At 34.4% G+C, this 19,571-nt stretch overlaps 1 protein-coding gene across 1 annotated transcript in view; it reads right to left on the reverse strand.

Moving 5' to 3' along the window:
• Positions 1-11,498: 11,498 nt before the first annotated feature.
• LOC150097992 (START domain-containing protein 10-like) overlaps positions 11,499-19,571 on the reverse strand; it is a 148,753-nt gene continuing 140,680 nt past the window's right edge. Inside the window, exon 6 of the mRNA XM_090406185.1 lies at positions 11,499-13,188. Within this exon, the coding sequence (XP_090262311.1) occupies positions 12,964-13,188 (225 nt within the window). The 3' untranslated portion in view covers positions 11,499-12,963. The remainder of the gene's footprint in view (positions 13,189-19,571) is intronic.

The following is a 19,571-nucleotide window of genomic DNA, read 5'->3' on the forward strand; positions in this document are numbered from 1 at the left end:
TTTGCTTATTTTCAAACAGTTCTTATTTGGACATTGTGCGGTGCGGTATCGGTACAGTACGTGGATATTATTTTTCAATAATTATTAAAAAATAATATCTCGCCTTTTTCGCATGTGCGATATTTGGTTAATACATAAAATATATAATTAAAGATACATTAATTTTCTTTATTAATTATACAAAGGTAAATTAAATTTTGTTTCTTTCCTTAAGCCCTTAACAATGCCAAAACGAAAGTGCGTTTTTAACGATGATTATTCGAAAAAATGGAATTTTAATGCAAAAGGAAAACATAACGACGAAGTTGAATGCAAAATCTGTAGACGAACGTTTAGTATTGCACATGGGGGACGATCGGATATTGCACAACACATTAACACTCAGAAATACAAATTGAGCATTTCGAGTTCCAGTTCCAAAAAGTATTAATACTTATTTTGTAAAACCAAATGCCAGATTTATTTTTTATTTTGTAAAACCAATTCAGCAAAATTGTCACGTATTTGGTTTTCCAAAATCTCGCAACCCTATGTTTTACCTTATTTTATTAATTCCCTTTTTTTATATTCAATTTTTGGGAGAGTTTGACGGAATGCTGCAGATTAATTAAGAATGTACGGCTGGTTAGTTTTATGGAAATAATTGCTGATATTGACCAAGAATGGTGAGATCCACTGCAGCAGATGAGAACAGGGACACACGCAGTTCTTCGCTCTCTCAATAAACCTGGTCGTTAGCAACGTCTTTTTGCAGGGCAAAATCGTAACTCGATCATTTTCATTTAGGATCCATCTCTATGAAGTTTAGATGACAAATGAACGACTTTGTGAGATCTCTTCAAGTTGTACGCGAAGCTGAAACTCAAATATTGAATCACAAGTGACTTCAAATATTAACATATTGAATGCCAAGAATTTTAATTACTGTCTAAAATCTCGCTCACTCCCGCATGTGTGATGAAATTATTATTGTACCAAATTTATGATCTGAAATGCCTCAATGATCTGGTGGTCAGTTCCCATTAAATATCATGCTGGCTATTCCTCATGTTTCAGATAGTTTAATCTCATCGAACACTGATATTAGAAATTTACTTTACTGATTTGTTTCATCTGTGCACCATTGATTCCTTATAGTATTTCTGAATTTCTAAGAAGTCAATGCTATTTTTGACTTCTTAGCTGTGTAGCTCAGTGGATGTGGCGTTTGTACACTACGGCGCTTGACCGCACGAAGGAAGACTTTGTTTCGAATCTAGTCGTCGACTAGAGGAAATTTTTCTAACCTTTTTTCGACGGGTTCCCAAGTTAGTCGATCTCTGGCACGGGTAAGCGGGGTTTTTCTCCCGGAAACTCGGGTTTTTCGTCCTGTAAACTCAAGAAAATCGACCGTAGAACCCACATTATTTCAGACATTTAATATATTGTGTCAGGGACCACGAGATGGCGGCACTTGTTGAGCCGTCTCTCTTCACTGCGTGCCGCTTAATTAGTGATAGCCTTGGGCCAGCTATCTCTGATTGGCTGCCAGTGGAGATTGAACTGCCCACTCAATCTCCAGAAGTTATATAAGGGTAAACAGCCTCGCCTACTCCCTATACGGGAATAAAAAGGAGTTAGCTTATTATTTAAAAAAAAAAAAAAATCAGCTAACGCCTTTTTATTCCCGTATACGGGAGTAGGCGAGGCCATTTAGCCCTATCTAACTTTCAGTTTCTTTTCTTTATGTAGTCAATTTTTTCGGTGGGCGCTTCTTCCTAATTCTTCATCGGAACTCAGTAAAACTCACGAGGTCATATCAAATTATCATCTGAAATGAGGAATGAATTTTCTGTTTTTGGAATTACTCAATAATAATAATAATAATAATAATAATAATAATAATAATAATAATAATAATAATAACAACACTTCTTAACTAATCTTGAACCTAAGACAAGAACAGTGTACAACATATGAACATCGATACAGTGCATTAGCAGCTTTTTTTTTTTTTTTTTTTTTTAAATTACATAATATAGATTGACGCTGTTGATAGGCATGATAACAAGTCTTCTCGCGTATCAGCAATCAAAAGTTCAACTCATCGATCGCGAACAATATTGTACAATAATAAATTTAGCTCAATCCTTTATCCAAGTGTAAGCAAACAAAGTTTATGCCTGAAGATACTTCAGGCGCAAACTTTGTTTGCTTACACTTGGATAAAGGATTAAACTAAATTTATTATAGTCTAACCAAGTGGAAAAAACATCCAACGAAATAACGAAATATTGTACAATATCGTAATCGCGTATTAAAGTGACATGTTTTGATCACATGCGGAAATGCAGTGATTTTCAAATTCAAGTTAACGAGTTTTTTGGCGAACACATTTTTCTTTTCAATAATAATAATGATAATAATAATAATAATAATACGCTCGTTCAGCCATATTGTGGTAGGCGCCGTCGTGTGGAAAGAAGTTTTTCCAAGCTTAAACTGATTAAAAATTATTTGCGAACAGCAATGATCTAAGAAAGGTTGGTTGGTCTAACAACTATATCGATAGAGGCGGACATAGCTTATAATTTAAATTTAGAAGAGCTTATAAACGGTTTTATTGTGCGATATCCCCGTAGACCAAACATTTAATTAATATTATTATGTAATCGTTTTGCATTAATGTTTCTCTTGTAATAAAAACAAAAGAGCATTTAAAGATTTTGTTATATTTTGTCTTATAATCCTTCAGGGACGATATTTAATTGTTAGCCTCAGGACACGATCTAATCTGGCGACGGCCCGGTAAAGGAAGTAGGCTTGACTATTCTGGTGCTAAATTTTGTGATAGGCAGCTAAACTCCACCCTTAGCGATCGCTGACAGCTGGCAGGCCATCAATCATTTCGTAGTATCAGGAGAGGGTTATAACACAGTTGCTGCCATCTCGTGGTCCCTAACTCTAGCACTACATATTATTATCCGAAATAGTTCAAGTTCTATAAATGATTTTCTAGTGTGGGTTTCAAAAATCTGGTTTTCGGAATGGAGGAAGAAATTTACTTGCCCTTTTCTTGTGCCATATATTGAAAAACTTCAGAGGAGGCTGAAAGAAAAGTCTACAAAAATTTCCTTTATTCAGCTACTAGAATCGAACTTATAATAGTTTTTTCTATGGCAGTCTAAGAAAGTGAATCGAATTTCACAGGATTACACACAATGTTTCCTCTATCTTTGCCGGCCCATGTGCGCATGAAAAACATTTTGTGCATAAAATATGGTTATAAATCCTGTAATGCATTTCCATTCCCCACAGTGAGTAGATGGAATTCTATTAGCCCTCGCTTTTGGAAAAGCAGTAGGCAGCAGACCTCTATCGTCAGTGGCGGATTATCCATTAAGGCAATGAGGAACGTGCCTAGGGGCCTCAAGCTTTGGGGGCCCCAAGTCGAGACATTTTCCTATAGTGTTTTAAAATAGATTAATGTGTTCAGTAAACATCATAAAAATCTTGATTATTTTAAGCGAAAATTTTTTCAAAACAATTATTACGTTTTAACCACCTTACCGGCCGTTATGGATCAAATACGCATCCGCATACGCTTCGTATCCATCATATATTTCATTGTTATAACAATGGTATTACAATTTTAATAAGCACTTCGCATCCATGATAAAGTGAACGTCTATAGACGTCTTGGCCGGTAGCGTGGTTAATACGTATTTTGAACAGCGCGCACTATCTATGCTTTAAATAATGCCGCAATACCAATGTCGGCGCTAGTTGACAAGTTTCGTATTTTGTATTTCGAACAGCGCGCGCTATCTACGCTTTAAATTAAACCGCATTACCAATGTCGGTGCACGGCACTGTTGACAGCTTCGAGGTCACGAAAACTGATTGCATTGCCGAGATAGGAAGTTTCGCCTGGTTCCTCCTTAACTTCATTTGTTATTGAATCGTGTAAGAGTGAGGTGTTTGTTTCAAAAATAACTTTTCAGTGTGACTTTTCGTGTTTTCATTATTTGAGTGTAGTGCAAGTAAAAAAAAAAACTTTGTAAAATTGTAAACAAAACTGATAAAAAAAAAATAAAAATAAAAAGTTTTATTATTTATCATCGTTTAATCCTTTAACAGGCAGAAAAATCCAGGAGTTCAAAAAATTCAAAAGTACAAAATTTCATTTATTTGCCACCTAACTTTTATATTTTTTAAATTCTTTTTTATTATTATTATTTTTGGGGAGTGCCAAATATAATTTGCCTAGGGTCCCCAACTATCCTTAATCCGTCACTGTCTTCGTTAATTATTGCCTGTATTTAACTTCAAGGCTAGCAATGATTTGTTAACTTAATGGGTGACTACAGTACAACAGGCAACGGCTTTCTCGTGTTCTTAACCATATTTCTTATTACTTCTTTTAAAAATCGAGACGTAAGAGGAAGAATTCATCATAAAATATTATTACCAGAATTACTTACATTTCATTTAAAATGTCTTTATTTATAAACTTTTCAAGTTTCATAGCCATTGTCAATACAATTATAGGAAAAATAACCAAAAAAAAAAAAAAAAAATATATATATATATATATATATATATATATATATAACAACACTACAATACGCTGAAATGAGAGCACGTGATGTTTTGTGCACTATCGGCTGCAGGTGAATAGCTCCATCTGCATTAATAGCTATTCAAAATAAATTACAATAAAATAATTTAGTTAATACACTATTTTTAAATATATAAATAAACAAATTAATTACAAATTAAGGAACACAAGAATGATGAGTATTAGTCAGTATAACTTCCCAAAATACAGAACCCAACAAATTCAGTTTAGCAAGCCACGGATTGGCTACAAAACACAGGATTCGGTGAAACAAAGTGTTACACAAAGTGTTTCTGGAAAGACTGTACAAAGAAAGTTGTGAAGCACACATTCATCTCCCAAACCTGAACAAAACGATTGACTAAAAGTTTCTCAATTTTAGGGAGTTATACTGACTAATAATACTCACCATTCATGTGTTCCTTAATTTGTAATTTTTTTTGTTTATATTTAAAAATAATTTATTAACTAAATTATTTTATTTCAATTAATTTTGAATATCTATTAATGCAGATGGAGCTATTATTCTGAAGCAGATTGTGCATATATCACGTACTTTCAATTGAAATTGGAGCCGAAAATTTTACAAATAAAGACATTTAAATTAGACGTAAGTGATTCCAGTAATAATATTTTATGATGATTTCTGGTTACTGCTTAAAAATAGTGTGTATTCTATGGTTTCATAGCACACCGTCTGCTGAATGAAATTCTCGTCTTGTGGAACAGACTTCATCACTACGTTTTCTCCAAGGAATACTACTTCCATCTGTTCAACATATAGGTTCTATCAGTTCTTAATTACTTGCCCAAACATTGTGCTGATGTATTTTAGGATTTTAAACTTTTTTTTTTTTCTGTGAGTTTATAATGTGTGTTAATTGTAAAATGAAAAAAAGGGGAAAAAGGTCAATAAACCATATTAAACTTTATTGTATTAAATTCGTATTAAACTTTTCGATTAATACGAATTTCGTTTGATATATGCTCGACTGCTTGCCATTTCCAAATAACTTTGCTTTGTGTAATCCCAATTAACTCTATTATAGAACGGTTAATTTTCTGCGACTTCTCTAAATTGTATGTACTCGTATGCTTGTCAATCTTTTCTGAGTACTTCAACTGTAATCGATTAAAAATCCGAATGAGTAAAGTTGTGAAATATATAACTTATATAATTTCAGGTCAATCCCAGTATTGACCTGAAAAGAAAAAGAACTTCCTTTCTTTTGCTAATGAAGCCTTCTTTAATTCATATCAGATTGTAGGTGAATCATCTTTAAGTTAGGATTGGTTAATCCTAGCACCAGCCTTAACATGTATATGTCCATAATTACATGGATGCAAAGTGTCCATTGAAATCAATATAGTCTTTGGATATTATAAAAATAATATGGATTCGAAGCGTATGTTTTTTATATATTTTACCTTGTGGCCGTTTGGATATTCAAACTGTAGATGATGCATCATCCTGAAAAGAGTGGGTGATTCTAAAAAATTAGTACCATACCTAGCAAAGAGAGAAAATTTAATATTTTAACCAAATCATTAATCAATAGACAGAACAACAACAACAACAACAACAAAAGGGTCCCTTGGATACTGAATCCTGGGGTGTGTGCCACTCTTAACTACCTGGCTTTAGAAGATTCCCTATAAACCTACTTATCTTACTAAGTATTCATCAAAGGTCAGTTTTTTTTTTCTTTGTGTCTTAAACAATAAATAAGTTTGCCATAATACAGACAAATCGGCCCTTTAGAACACACGCAATTTACAGACAAAAAATACTAGTTGTGGTAGTGGTGGAGGTGGGCGGTAGATGGCGTTGATGGAGATGATTGTAGTAGAGGTTCGGTGTAGTGGTTGAGACAGTTGTAGGTGTTCTCCGCGATGAGTCTTGGGACTCCTTGGAGGTGTCACAAATAATAATAATAATCGATTCTCCATACCAAATCATGCTGTTCCCAAGAATATATTATTATTATTATTATTATTCGTGACACCTCCAAGGAGTCCGAAGACTCATCGCGGGAGGACACCCACTATACAACTGTTTCCACCACTATACCGCACCTCTACTACCAATCATCTCCATCAACGCCATCTACTGCCCACTACCACAACTAGTATTTTTTTGTCTGTAAATTGTGTGTATTCTGAAGGGCCGATTTGTCTGTATGTGGGATGAAAAACCCGAGTTTCCAGGAGAAAAACCCCTGCTACCTCCGTATGAGATCGGCTAACTCACCTTCGATTAAAAAAGTCCACATAAAGATTCCTCCCGTCACGACGAGAATCGAACTTAGTCCTTTTCCAATCGAAGGGCGCAATGTACCGTCGTTCTTCCAATTGCGCTTAAAAAAAAAAAAAAATTACATAGTAACTCTGGCACCATTTCCGCACATGGTCCAGCATGGACAGTGGTCACTAACAATACTAAGAAAAAAATTCTAGATATGATTCTGCACTTTCTTATGAAGTGCAGAATCATATCTGCACTTCATAAGAAACCGTTAAAGCATTATAACGGCTATAAAGGGAATAACGCTTGCAAGATTTCATTTCGAGGGTAATATTCCCACTTTCAATGCATTGAAAACGATCAAAAGCAGATTGATTAACGCTCACATACGTCTGCATACCAGCAAAGGAGGCACATTATCTCAACTTCTATATATCAATACTTTCTTCTTATATTACGACATTGGATAAATCTTGCCTCAGGTAGTAACCTATTCTAATTTACCAGTTTTCACATATATACTTACAACATATTTATTCAGTTCTTCCGTCTCGACTCCAGGCGGATCAGAAAAATCATTTCTGACAAGCTAGTGAATAACTTTTTTTTTTTCGAAATAATTTTAACAGTCCTAAGACTAATTCAAAATTAATCTTTGTTTTAAATTTAAACTTCAACATCTGATGTAGGATTTTCCACACCGTTGTGTATGCAATATCCGTTTGCCGGGATATTGCTCGTGCACCGCTGGTACCCTGCACATTCGTCATCTCTTGTTCCACAATAGAGGTTGCAACTTCTTGGTGATTGATTGGTTTGCATCCCCTGTCTACCTGCACTGCTAGAGTTCCAGTAGTTTCAAATCGCCGAATCAGTTTTCGTAAGTTTGTTACGCTAATCGGTCCTTTTCGTAAATTTTTCATACGCCGAAAATCACAAAGACAAGCACTGCCGTTATTGTTCCGCTGATAATAGAGTTTGACTAACAAAGCACGCTCACGTAAGGTAAAAAGCATCGAAAAGCAGTTCGTCCACGAATGATAAATTTCACAGGCTTTCCTTTTATTGCATGATCGCTCACAAGAAACGCGATAATGCAAATTAATGCACTTTACTCGGTAAACAGCGCCAAAATTTCCTCTGTTGCCGACTTTTGGTTAAATCGAATCCCCATGTTCCACTGTGTACATTTACCGAATATCGGTGTGTTTCGTCCAATACATTACTCGGTAGAGGGCTCAGAACACTTGACATTATTTTATAATCTCCCTGTATATTAAATCTGATGTCAATTGTTTTAATTAAAACCGAATTTATGTATATTGATAATAACTATTCTTTTAATTTTATTTTTCAGGTAGTTATCTTGATTTTCATTCTGGGATCTGTACTAGAAGTAAAGAGCAAAATTAAAGATCCCACAGATAGTCATGACCTTTTGACTTCCGAAAGCATTCATAACGGTTACGGTCATCAAGGCGTTTCATACAGATCATCAGGTGGCGGCGGTATTGGTACACAAGGACATTACGGACCTAGAAGAGATTTTCGAACTGTCTCTGGGGGTAGTTTCAATGGGCAAGGAAGCTACGGCGGTAATTCTTTAGGTAGACGTGCTCATGGTAGTGACTACGGAAGGCAAAGAAATTATGGAGGTGGTAATACAGGTCGTTCTCAAGGTCAGGGAAATAGTGGAGGATATGGTGGACAAAGTCAATATAAAAGATCGGAAGGACAAGGTGGTTATGGAAGACAAATCGGATATAGTGGCGTTGGATCACAACGAGATTACAGTGAACAAAGTGGATATGGAGGCCATGGTGGACAAAGTGGATATAGAGGTCAGAAAGCTTTTGGGGATCAAGAAAGCTATGGGGGAGGTCAGTTGGCAGGTGGAAGAGGAGGAGAAGTAGGAGCAAAATGGGGCGGAAGTTTCAGCCAGTCCACATTTTCAGCTAGTCGTTACACTAACAAACTTGGGTCTCCTGGTGGACAAAGTTACGGATTGCCTACACTAGGGCCATTTTCAAGTGGACACATAAACCAAGCACAAAATTATCAGCCCAATTACGGTCAAAGTTCTCATCGCGGTTCTGGATTTCACACTGGCCAGGGATATAGTCCTAGTTTTAATACAGGTCGCGGTAGCAGATACGGAGGAGATTATAGTAGTGGATTTGGGGGTGGTTATGGAAGTAATTCTGGGGCAGGAGTGGGAGGACATAACACTGGAAGTGGTCGAAGCAGAGGATTTGGAATTGAAAAGGTATTGAATGGTCCTAATTCTTTTGGACACTCCAAAGAAGTTGGATGGGTGACGAGCTATGATAGTGCAAGTGGCAGAGGACAAGCAGGAAGAGGGTCAGATAAATTAGTTGATGCTGTTAAAAGCAACATCGATAGTCTTTTTAGTAATTTTCCTTTCTAGATGCTACATTCAGTAGATTTCTTTCTTTTTAAGAATGATGAACCAAAACGGGTATATCTGGATTTATTAGACAATGAAAATATTTTTAATTACGGACCATGAATACATGAGTAATGTAATCCAGTGAATGAAGCCATCCTGTTAACTTTGTATTTTTTTTATTCTACCGATACTCTATTTATTTACAAGAGTGCAGTGTGTTATATCGTACAATGATAAACGGCTGTAAGAGAAACAAGTTAGAATATTAAAATATTTTTTGTTAGAGAAGGTATATTAATTAAATGTCTTGAGAACAGAGCATAACACTGTATATTTCATTTGTAAATGATATTAAATTGTAAGCACATTTGTCATTTTTCCGAATTGAGTGTAAATAACATAATACGTTCGCGAATGCTTTTATAATAATAGTTATGTTTAATTGGGAACAAAATAATTGTAGGAAATTTGAAAACAAAATGCTTCAAGACCGCCATTAATCAAATATTTTTGTGCAATCCTAGAAGATTGTAAGCTTAACATATATTAGCACACCAGACGAACAAAGCAGAATGTATGTACTCTCGAGGGTCACCTATGTAGATCTACATACACTTATAAGCCTTATTACACTGAGCAGAAATAAAAATCGAAGAATTTCATTCATGTTTAAATTTTTAAAGTCGTATGAACTTCTTTCTACAGTATTTATTTTTTTTTAAGGAAGTAAGATGTGGCGAGAAATTCTACTATCTCAAATGACAGTTTCAGCTTGTAACATGGAGAAAAGGAAGAAAACGAAAAAAAAAAAGCCTTTACACTTTACATTAGGATGACTGAGGAGCTTTGTGGAAAATTCCATCAGGCTAGATCAGCAATAAGAAAGACTTACAAGTTCTATTCAAGTCACCAGTAAGGGGAAAATGTTTAGCTTATTTTCAGTTATTTTCTGACAAGATTCACAGAAGAAACTCATTTCGGAATTTTAACCCTATAAATAAAGACTGTAGGGTGCGCACACACATTATACAGATATTTAATAAAATAATTAGGAACACGTCTGGAGACAGTGGACTCAGCTGCTCATATAGTGAAAGGTGGAGACATCAAATATTACCGGTTTAAAACGAGTTTAAGCTAAAATTGATGTTGCATACTCTCTTGGCGAAGGCGGCGACACTCCTTTTGTTTCAACTGAATAATAAATAAATCTGCTAATGCTATTTATTCTCCAAAGGGAGTAAGCAAGCCTGTTTTAGCTCTAACTTTTGGAGAATAAGGGAGCAGTTAATCTCCAACCTTGGTCAATCAGAAATAGCGGTCTATAAGTAGCAATGATTTTTAAACAACATCTGGTGAGGAGAGTAGGGCAGACCACTGACAAAGCGCTACATATGCACACACATGTATTACATATATAGAGGATGATTTTAAAAATAATCTTCATTCCATTTTTGAAACAATGGATATCATAAAGGAAAATATTCGGGAAAATCCAATTCAAGATACGAGAATCAATAACCTAAGATTTGCAGATGATAGTTATTATTGAAGAAAATGAAAAACTAGAAAGAATAGCTAAAGTTAATCGAAGGAGGAGAATGATACAATTTAATAATGAAAAATTAAAATGATATTCTGGGACAAAAGATGCCTCGAAACAAAATTGACAATACCAGAAACATATTTGCAAGTGCTCCATGTGGATACGAGACATGGTTAACATTTAAAGATCCTGTAAAGCCAACCCAGTGAATGTGCAAAGGTGCTACAGAATAGTTAGATGAATTCATCGGATGTAAAAATAAAACGAACAAAGAATATACAGAAAAGTAAATCAGAAAGAAAATCTAATGCAGAAAATAATGAGAAGAAAATTCAGCTTTTTTTTTTGGACATATCTGCAGCATGAATGGATGACAACAGAACCCTGCTCTGGAAGCCAAACTTGGCTTTTTATGAAATTCAAACCCACAGCCTGCCAGCAGCAATATAGAGGCTTTATCTACTCAGAATGATGCTAGATTTTCAGATGGTGCATAAGACATGTAAGCAGTATAACTTCAAAATTAATGTTTTAGATCATAAGCGTAATTCGAGAATCCTAAACACACAATTATATGAGTTTTTCCATTTTTGTTAATTTTTGAATGATGTGTGTATTGGAAAGAGGGTTTGAAGGTTCAAGTCCCATATATGCATTCAGACCACGATTGTATTTGCTGAAATTAGCACACACAAAGAACATTTTATAAGTTAGCATTTATTGGATGAAACATTATATTACATGCAGATGTTTCTGCAATCAAACATGAGCTAAAAAAATGAGAAACTAAATTTCTCAGTCAAGCAGCAAAAAATATTTATCTGAATAAAATAAATTAGCTTCTTGATAAAAATTAAATTAACATCTTAATTTACATAAATTTTTTACTTTCATTTATATAATCTTATATATATATAACTTTTTTCTATATATGTATATATATATACATTGCAAGTAGTCAAATGTGCTTTTGCATATCATAAACATATTTCTGTTGGAAAGGCAACAAAATCCAACATATGCTTTCTAGGAATCCCATGAAATATATATAACAAGGTAGTTAGGAATTTTTTTTTCCTCCGTTTAGAATATGATTGTAAAACTTGAGCAGTGGATTTCCGTGTAGACATTTATAGTGAGAGCACCATGATTTAATGGGAACCAAAGTAACAACAAATAAAATCCCGTAAAAGGATCTTATTGCTAAAAGAAAAATGACTATCATTGTTAATTTGTGTACAGCTTTAAGTACTTTAAAAATCATTAAACTAACAAATATTAAATAATAGCAAAGGTTACTGCACAAGATGTTAACATTTTCTGAAAAAGAAACGAATCAGCTTCATATCCACATTAATATAACGGTAAGCACTATCACATTTTTATAACAAAATATCAAATTCCATCTCAAAGTGATGGAAACGAAAATAAACCATTTCTTTGCTGTGCTCACACTTGCTAACTTTAAAGTAAAGTTATTTTGAAAAAAGATCCATAAATGTCTCTAATTCTTCAGTATTTACACTAAGTACCAAGTATATAAAATGCAATTCTCTTAGATGTATTTATTGTTTGGAAGCATTCAACAAGAGAATTGACTGCCTACTGAAATATATACATTCTTTGGAATGATTATGCATTTGAAGGCTATTAAGTTTTTTTTTTTTTTTTTACTCCCTTCTGCAAAATCACCAGTTGTTAAGCAATAATCCAAACTTTACAATTATTGTAAAGCGTCCTTATCATTACAACCAACTATGCAGCATAACACTGCTGCCTTGTAATTATGTAAACTATCTGGCAAGTTTAATCAGAAGAAAAATCATAAACAGAACTTCTACATAATCAACTTGTCACATTACCTCTAAGAAGATTCTCTGTGCAGGAACCTTTTCTATTTAAGTAACAATATCTCTGCTAGTGTTAAATAAACACTGCTGAATTACAGACAACACTACAAAAATACATCTCAAAGTTAAAATGACTATCCTAAGAAAGGCAGTTGACTAAATGTAAGAGGCAAACATTTAAATTTAGAGATGGCTATCACAATTTTAAAATCACAGTCAAGACTAAAGTAAAATCAAGAGTAAGCCATGAATAAAATAATCTAGAGAAAGACTTAATATTTCACAGTTTATATTTGGCTTTTCTCATTGAAATTACTCATCATCATCGAAAAAATCCCCAGTCTTAAAGGCATTTTCTTCTATTCCACTTTCATCTATAGATTCTGTAGAACCAAGATATTGGCTTTTTATGCAGTCTTCTAGTTTTATTTTTGGAAGAGTCATCTGTTCAGGATAGAGCCATGGTTTACATTTAGGATTGTGCTTCTTCTTCCACTTCTCATAACCATGACATGCCTTATACAATTTCTTTGTCATCTGCAAAGACAGAACACAAGCATTTAGAATCTGCTATAATTTTACAAACCTAGTTCACATTTCTTCTTTTAAATTATATTTGGTTTCAAATATACAATTAAAATCAGCAGCTGTTTTCAAAAATTTGAATATACAGTATGTTTTTTATTAGTATTTTCAAAATAAATATTAATATATAAATTTAACTTATTTGAGATCCATTAGCCTTTAGGGGACTCAGGGATGCTTCATTTCCACTAGACTTCATTTTAGTTAATAGAAAGTCATTAATAATGTAAACTTAATTATGCAAGTATTATCATGTGCATGATTTCCTGTGTGTGTGTATATTTATACACACACATACACATACATACTGTACATTTTGAAGGTAGGTATATATCAGGAATATGATGATAGTGCTTTTGAATGGCTGATTAGAAGTAGGAAAATCTTTTAGCTCTAACTTTTGGAAACTGGTAGGCAGTAAATCACCAATGTTCACCATTATCAGTAGAGTCTGTGTGTAGAAGCTTAAGTGCTGTGAGGACATCATGTTGGAGGCTTAATGGATTGTATACAGCACTCAGAAAGGATTAAAACAGAATTTAATACTTCCTGTATTTCATCTCAGTCACTGAGACGTCTTCAGGAATTACAAAAAAACTAATGTAACATCTACACAAATACCACACAATACTCTAGGTGGCCTGGAATGTGAGGCGGGATCTCTGATGTTAAGTGTTTCCCAAATCTTAGGAAGCTTAATGCAACCGTATTTATTAAGATTTAGTTTATTTCTGAGACCTGCTGCTGATTCTAAAAATAGCCTCTCTTTTTTGAATTTGCTGTGGTGGAGCATGGTGGTTTTTTTCCATGATATCCTGTGGGTTGTATGTAGTGTTTCCAGGCAAGAATTCCCTCCCGCCCATTCTCCGGAATTTTTTTCGTTTCCCATTCCCGAATCCCGAGAAAATTTGATCGGGAAATAGGGAAAATTTTTAATAAATACATATTTTAATATTTTTTTATAGATTGTCTGAAATAAAATGAACTGGTTTGCAAATAAAATTTATTTAAAATGTTCTAACAGTAATATTTTAAATAAATATTTCATATTCCAACTCAAGCATTAGTATTTAAAATTAAGACTTTAAGCTAGAACACTGAATACAGGTAGCCTTTTGTTATTTCTTACTCCTGTGGAGAAACGATAAGAGAGAGAGCATTTCTAACGTGTGAGCACATTCATGTTCCATGCACGTTCCTATTTTAATATTTTTTTATAGATTCTGTCACAATGAGTAAAGAGTATGAAGAATGTTGGGAATATTTTAGAAAAGATAATGAATCAGATCGTTGTGTTTTTTTTTTTCTCCTTTTCCATGGAATGAAAAGGAAAAAACAGTCTGAATTGAATAATGATGAGCCAATGCCTTCATCTTCTAAGAGACAAACGACAATTTTACATTATGTCAAGGGACTGGATTTAGAAGAAACTGTAAGCAAATCAGCAGCCTTGGATGGAATATCGGTCAACACCATCACAAAAAGTGAGTTTATTAGGTAGGGAAAGTTTCACAAGCAAAGGAATTCAGTTGCCAAGAAGTCCATCTTCAGTTATGACACTAATACACAATTGTTATAGTTAAGTGAAACAACTGTACATCCAGAAATTGGAAGTATTCAAATATGATAATAAAAAACTGAGTATTTCAATAGACAAGTGGACCAGTCGCAAGAATCGCAGATACATGAATGTTCACGTATACTGCAATGAGACCTCTATGAACCTTTGTTTAATAAGAATAAATGGGAAGTGTCCTGTGGAAAAAGTGTTATCCTTGCTTCAGGAAAGATTAGAAAATCTTTCAGTTAAAACTTGAAAGTGATGCGGTTGCAATTACAAGTGACGGTGCAGCTGTTATGGAAAACTTCGAAAAATTATCACCGACTATTCAACAGTACTGCTACAACCATGCGCCACATCTAGCTGTAACAAAAGTAGTTTATGTTAAAAAGTTGAAAGGTGAAGCATCAGTGACTTGAATACAGATTCTGAATACGATAAAGATGATAACAGTGATTCTGAGTTAGATGGTGTGGCCCGAGCTGATCAGTATGATTTACGAGATGATCTATCTTCAGCAATTAGCAGCGTACGAAGAATTATGAAAATATTTAAATATTCTCCAGTAAAAAATTCTCTTTTGCAGCAAGAAATAACCAAAAGTGAAACGAGGGAAGCAGAAGTCATTTTGGACTGTAAAACATGTTGGAACACACTGGAGAGAATGATAGAGAGATTTTTAAAGATCATAAATCCGATTAAGACTGTTTTACGAGAGCTGAAACTCGATCACTTATGGAAAGAAGAGTATTATGAAATATTGAGAGGTATGTTGAATTGCTTACAACCTGTAAGATTAGTAGTTGAAGCCTTAAGCAATAAAGAAGCTAATATTCTCACATGTGAAGGAATTTTTAAGTTCCTGTTCAGTAATTTAGAAAAACAGAATTCTTCAATGAATGAAATGCTTTTAAAGGAAATAAAATTTGAATTGGTTAAACATAGAAATAGAGATCTTGTGTCTCTATATCTTTGTCAAGTAAGAACAAAATTGCATGGTTGACAAAGTCATTAATGGAAAGACTTTTTAAAGGAACATTTACAGCAGAAGAAGTTCCAATAAAAGAAATAAAGGATGTCCTTACAGAGAGTTCTGACATTAAATCAGAATCTGATCTGAAGAGTGAATTGACTAAAGCAATATCAATTGACATCAAAGCCTAGCCCATGCATGCAGACAAAATATTTGCTTCTCTAAGGAAGGAAATGAGCTTATATGAAGCAACACATTCTCTCAATCCCAATTTGAAGATGCTTTTAGACGCACTCTTAACAATTCGACCAACGTCTACAGAAAATGAAAGAAATTTTCCATATCAAGTATATTTGTTACAAAATGAAGATCAAGATTGTCTAATCGGGCAATTAATGTTCTATGTTTCTTCAAGTTTCATTTTAAAAATGACAAATAAAAACTATTTGAAGTATTTTTTAATTTTCAAACGAATAATATTTGCATTTGTTTTCTATTAATGTTTAATTTAATAAATAAAATATTTAAACGAGATTGGGAATATTAATACATTGTGTGATATATGTAAAAACTCATTCTATACTATAAGGTTTGGTTAAATAAAGTTTGCATTAATTACATTGTTTATATTGTGAGAAAACCTGAAATATAACAGAAACCTAGCCAAAATGATACCGTAGCGACCAGGGTAATGCCACAATCATTGATTGTGGCATTACCCTTATTGGAGATAGCAAATAACATCAGGCTCAATGTCACCAACATCCTTGCCCAGTCTTTGCCTCCAAAAAAGTAATTTATTGTCTGGAAATTACGTAATAAAATTACGGAAAGAAAAAAGTATCATCATCACCAAAGCGGATAAGGGTGATACCACAGTCGTTCTTAATAACACGGAATGCAATCGAAAAATGGAGATTATCCTCCGAGATCGCTCTACCTACATCCCACTACAACACGACCCCACAAAAATATAAGTTAAAAAATTAAAAAACTTACTTAAGAAAGTTTCTTCCTGGTCTTCTGACATTACGAAAAAACTCAAATCTTTCTGTCCCCCCCCCCCCTGAATATACGGTTTACCAAAAATCCACAAACCCAATTCCCCACTAAGACCTATAGTAGATGACACTAATGCACCTTGCTACAAACTGTCAAAACAGCTGGCCAACTCTCTGACCCACCTCTCACTGGACTTTCCAATTTCTATATAAAAAACTCTACCCATTTTAAAACCCTAATAAAAAATCTAATCTTAAATAACACAGATATATTGGCAAGCTTTGACATCTCCTCATCGTTTACCAATATTCCCTTAATTGATACCTTAACACTCTTGGAAAACGTTTTTCCTTCAGACATCTTAGATTTCTTTGCCATCAATTCTGGTTATTTTTCTTGGAAGAACAAAATCTACAAGCAGATAGAGGGAACCGCATGGGTTCCCCCCCTCTCATCCCTTCTTGGCGATTTTTATATGGAAGATTTTGAAAAACGAGCCATAGACTTAGCCCCTCTCAAACCTTCTATCTGGCTTAGATATGTAGATGATGTATTCTTCATTTGGCCTCATGGCCCAGACACATTAGACTCCTTCCTCAGTCACCTCAACAGCCTACATCCAAGAATCCAGTTTACGATAGAAAAGGAAAAAAACAATTGTTTACCCAGACACTTTAGTTACACGCCTTCCTAACGGTACACTTTCCTTCACTGTATATAGAAAACCTATGCACACAGGCAGATACAATCACAAACTCTCCCACCACCACCACCACTCTCAACAATATGGCATTATTAAAACTCTAACCAAGAGAGCCCACAATCTTTGTTCCAGTGGAACTTCCCTTCTTACAACTGAGCTTGATTACATACACAACACTTTCCTCTCCAATGAATACAGCTATCACAGTATTAAAAAAAATCATCCCCCCCCCCAATTCCCCAGTCTTCTCTTCAAAAAGAGTTTAGAAATGCTATCACCATACCTTATATCCATGGCACATCAGAAAAAATAGCCAAGAGTTTAAAAAAGTACAACCTACACAGCATTTAAGCCCCACTGCAAACTTGCTACCCTTATCCGTTCTACAAAAGATCAGCTCCCTCCTCTCTCAGTGCCTGGAGTTTATAAAGTACCCTGTTCCTGCAAGCTGGCATACTTTAGACAGACAGGCAGATCAGCAACCATCCATCTGGAAGAAAACACAAGTCATACATCTGCAACCACGACTATGGTCAGTCAGGCCTGGATGACCATATCATGGATACAACCCACAGGATCTCATGAAAAAAACCACCAAAGTAGGGAAAATAACACAGAAGATCACTTCAATGCTACAAAAAACATTGACAGTTAAGGATAAAGAATAAGGAATAAATTCTTTATTGCTAATAATCTGATACAACTGCATCTGGCAAAATGTGCACAACTTGAACATATGGGTTTCTTGGGAATATGGAAAGGATCCAGAGATGAACAACCAAAATGGTCAATAGTCCGTGGCATGTTCTCCACAAGGAATGCCAGATGGCTTGTGGGTTACAAAGTTTAGTCGAATAGTAGAAAAGTGGTGATATGATAGAAACATAAGATAATTAACAGGAGAGCAGATGCGAAGAAAGTTTTCATTGCATGACAGAATGGAAGAGATAAATGAAACGCCACTGAAAGTTATGTAAGAGTGGGGTTAACAAGGGTTGTCAACAAAATTTTTTGCTTGGAAAGTAGTGAATGAGTGGAATAGGATGTCAGAACTGGTCATGAGTGCTTTGTCAGTGAATGAGTTTAAAGAGAGGTATGACAAATATTGTGCGAATAATGGTTAGTCTGAGCCTCTTACAATGAATCAGACTTCAAGGAAGTTCCTGTATAATAATTTCTTTCTTTCTTTCTTCTAATCAGTTGCTAAAAATTACACACAATGAAAACATTGACCATAATACATGGATAACATAGCATTACATCTACAAAGTGAAATAAACTAATTTCCATGTTAATGTTATCCAATACTTTATAAGTGTTGCATCGATGATAAGAAGTCTTTTCTTTTGAATTGTGCTGGGAATAATGTTTTAATAAAATTATATGTATTTGAAAGACAATTTATGAACAACTTGATGGCTTAGCCATGGGCAGTCCCTTATCACCTCTCTGCACTGATCTGTTCATGGAAAAACTAGAAGCTGACATCGTTTCCAAATTAAATCCAAAAGGCGTTGGTTTGGTGAAAATACGTAGATGATGTTTTCATAATCTGGAGAGGCAGAGAAACTACCATTTGATTTCCTTACAAAAATAAATTCCATCCACCAAGAAAAACAGTTCACGTTAGAGCTTGAAAAGAATAGAAAATTGCCTTTTCTAGATACACTAATAAAGAAACAAGAGAATGGATGAATCCAGCTCATGATCTATCGAAAACCAACAGACACTGGACATTACCTGCACTTCAGATCGTCTCACCATATTGCACAAAAACTCAGCATAATACATATGCTTAAAAATAGAGTGACCAATATTACCTCAGAAGAAAAAGATCACCTTGATGACCTCACTCTCATATCTCAAACCCTAGTAAACAAAGATTATCCAAGAAATATAATCAAAAAGACTCTTCATAGAAACCCTCCACAGCAGCAACCTCTTGTCGCACAATATACATTGTCCATCGTCATCCCCTATGCAGGCTCAGTGTCAACAAAAATAGCCAAACACCTTAAGTCTTTCAATGTCAGAGTTGCTCTCAAACCTGTCAAGACAATACGCCACATTTTAAGATCTCCAAAAGACATTAATGC

The sequence above is a fragment of the Typopeltis vanoorti genome, chromosome 16 (assembly GCF_054136105.1).
Source record: "Typopeltis vanoorti isolate ZY-2024b chromosome 16, IOZ_Tvanoo_1.0, whole genome shotgun sequence".
Lineage (NCBI taxonomy): Eukaryota > Metazoa > Arthropoda > Arachnida > Uropygi > Thelyphonidae > Typopeltis > Typopeltis vanoorti.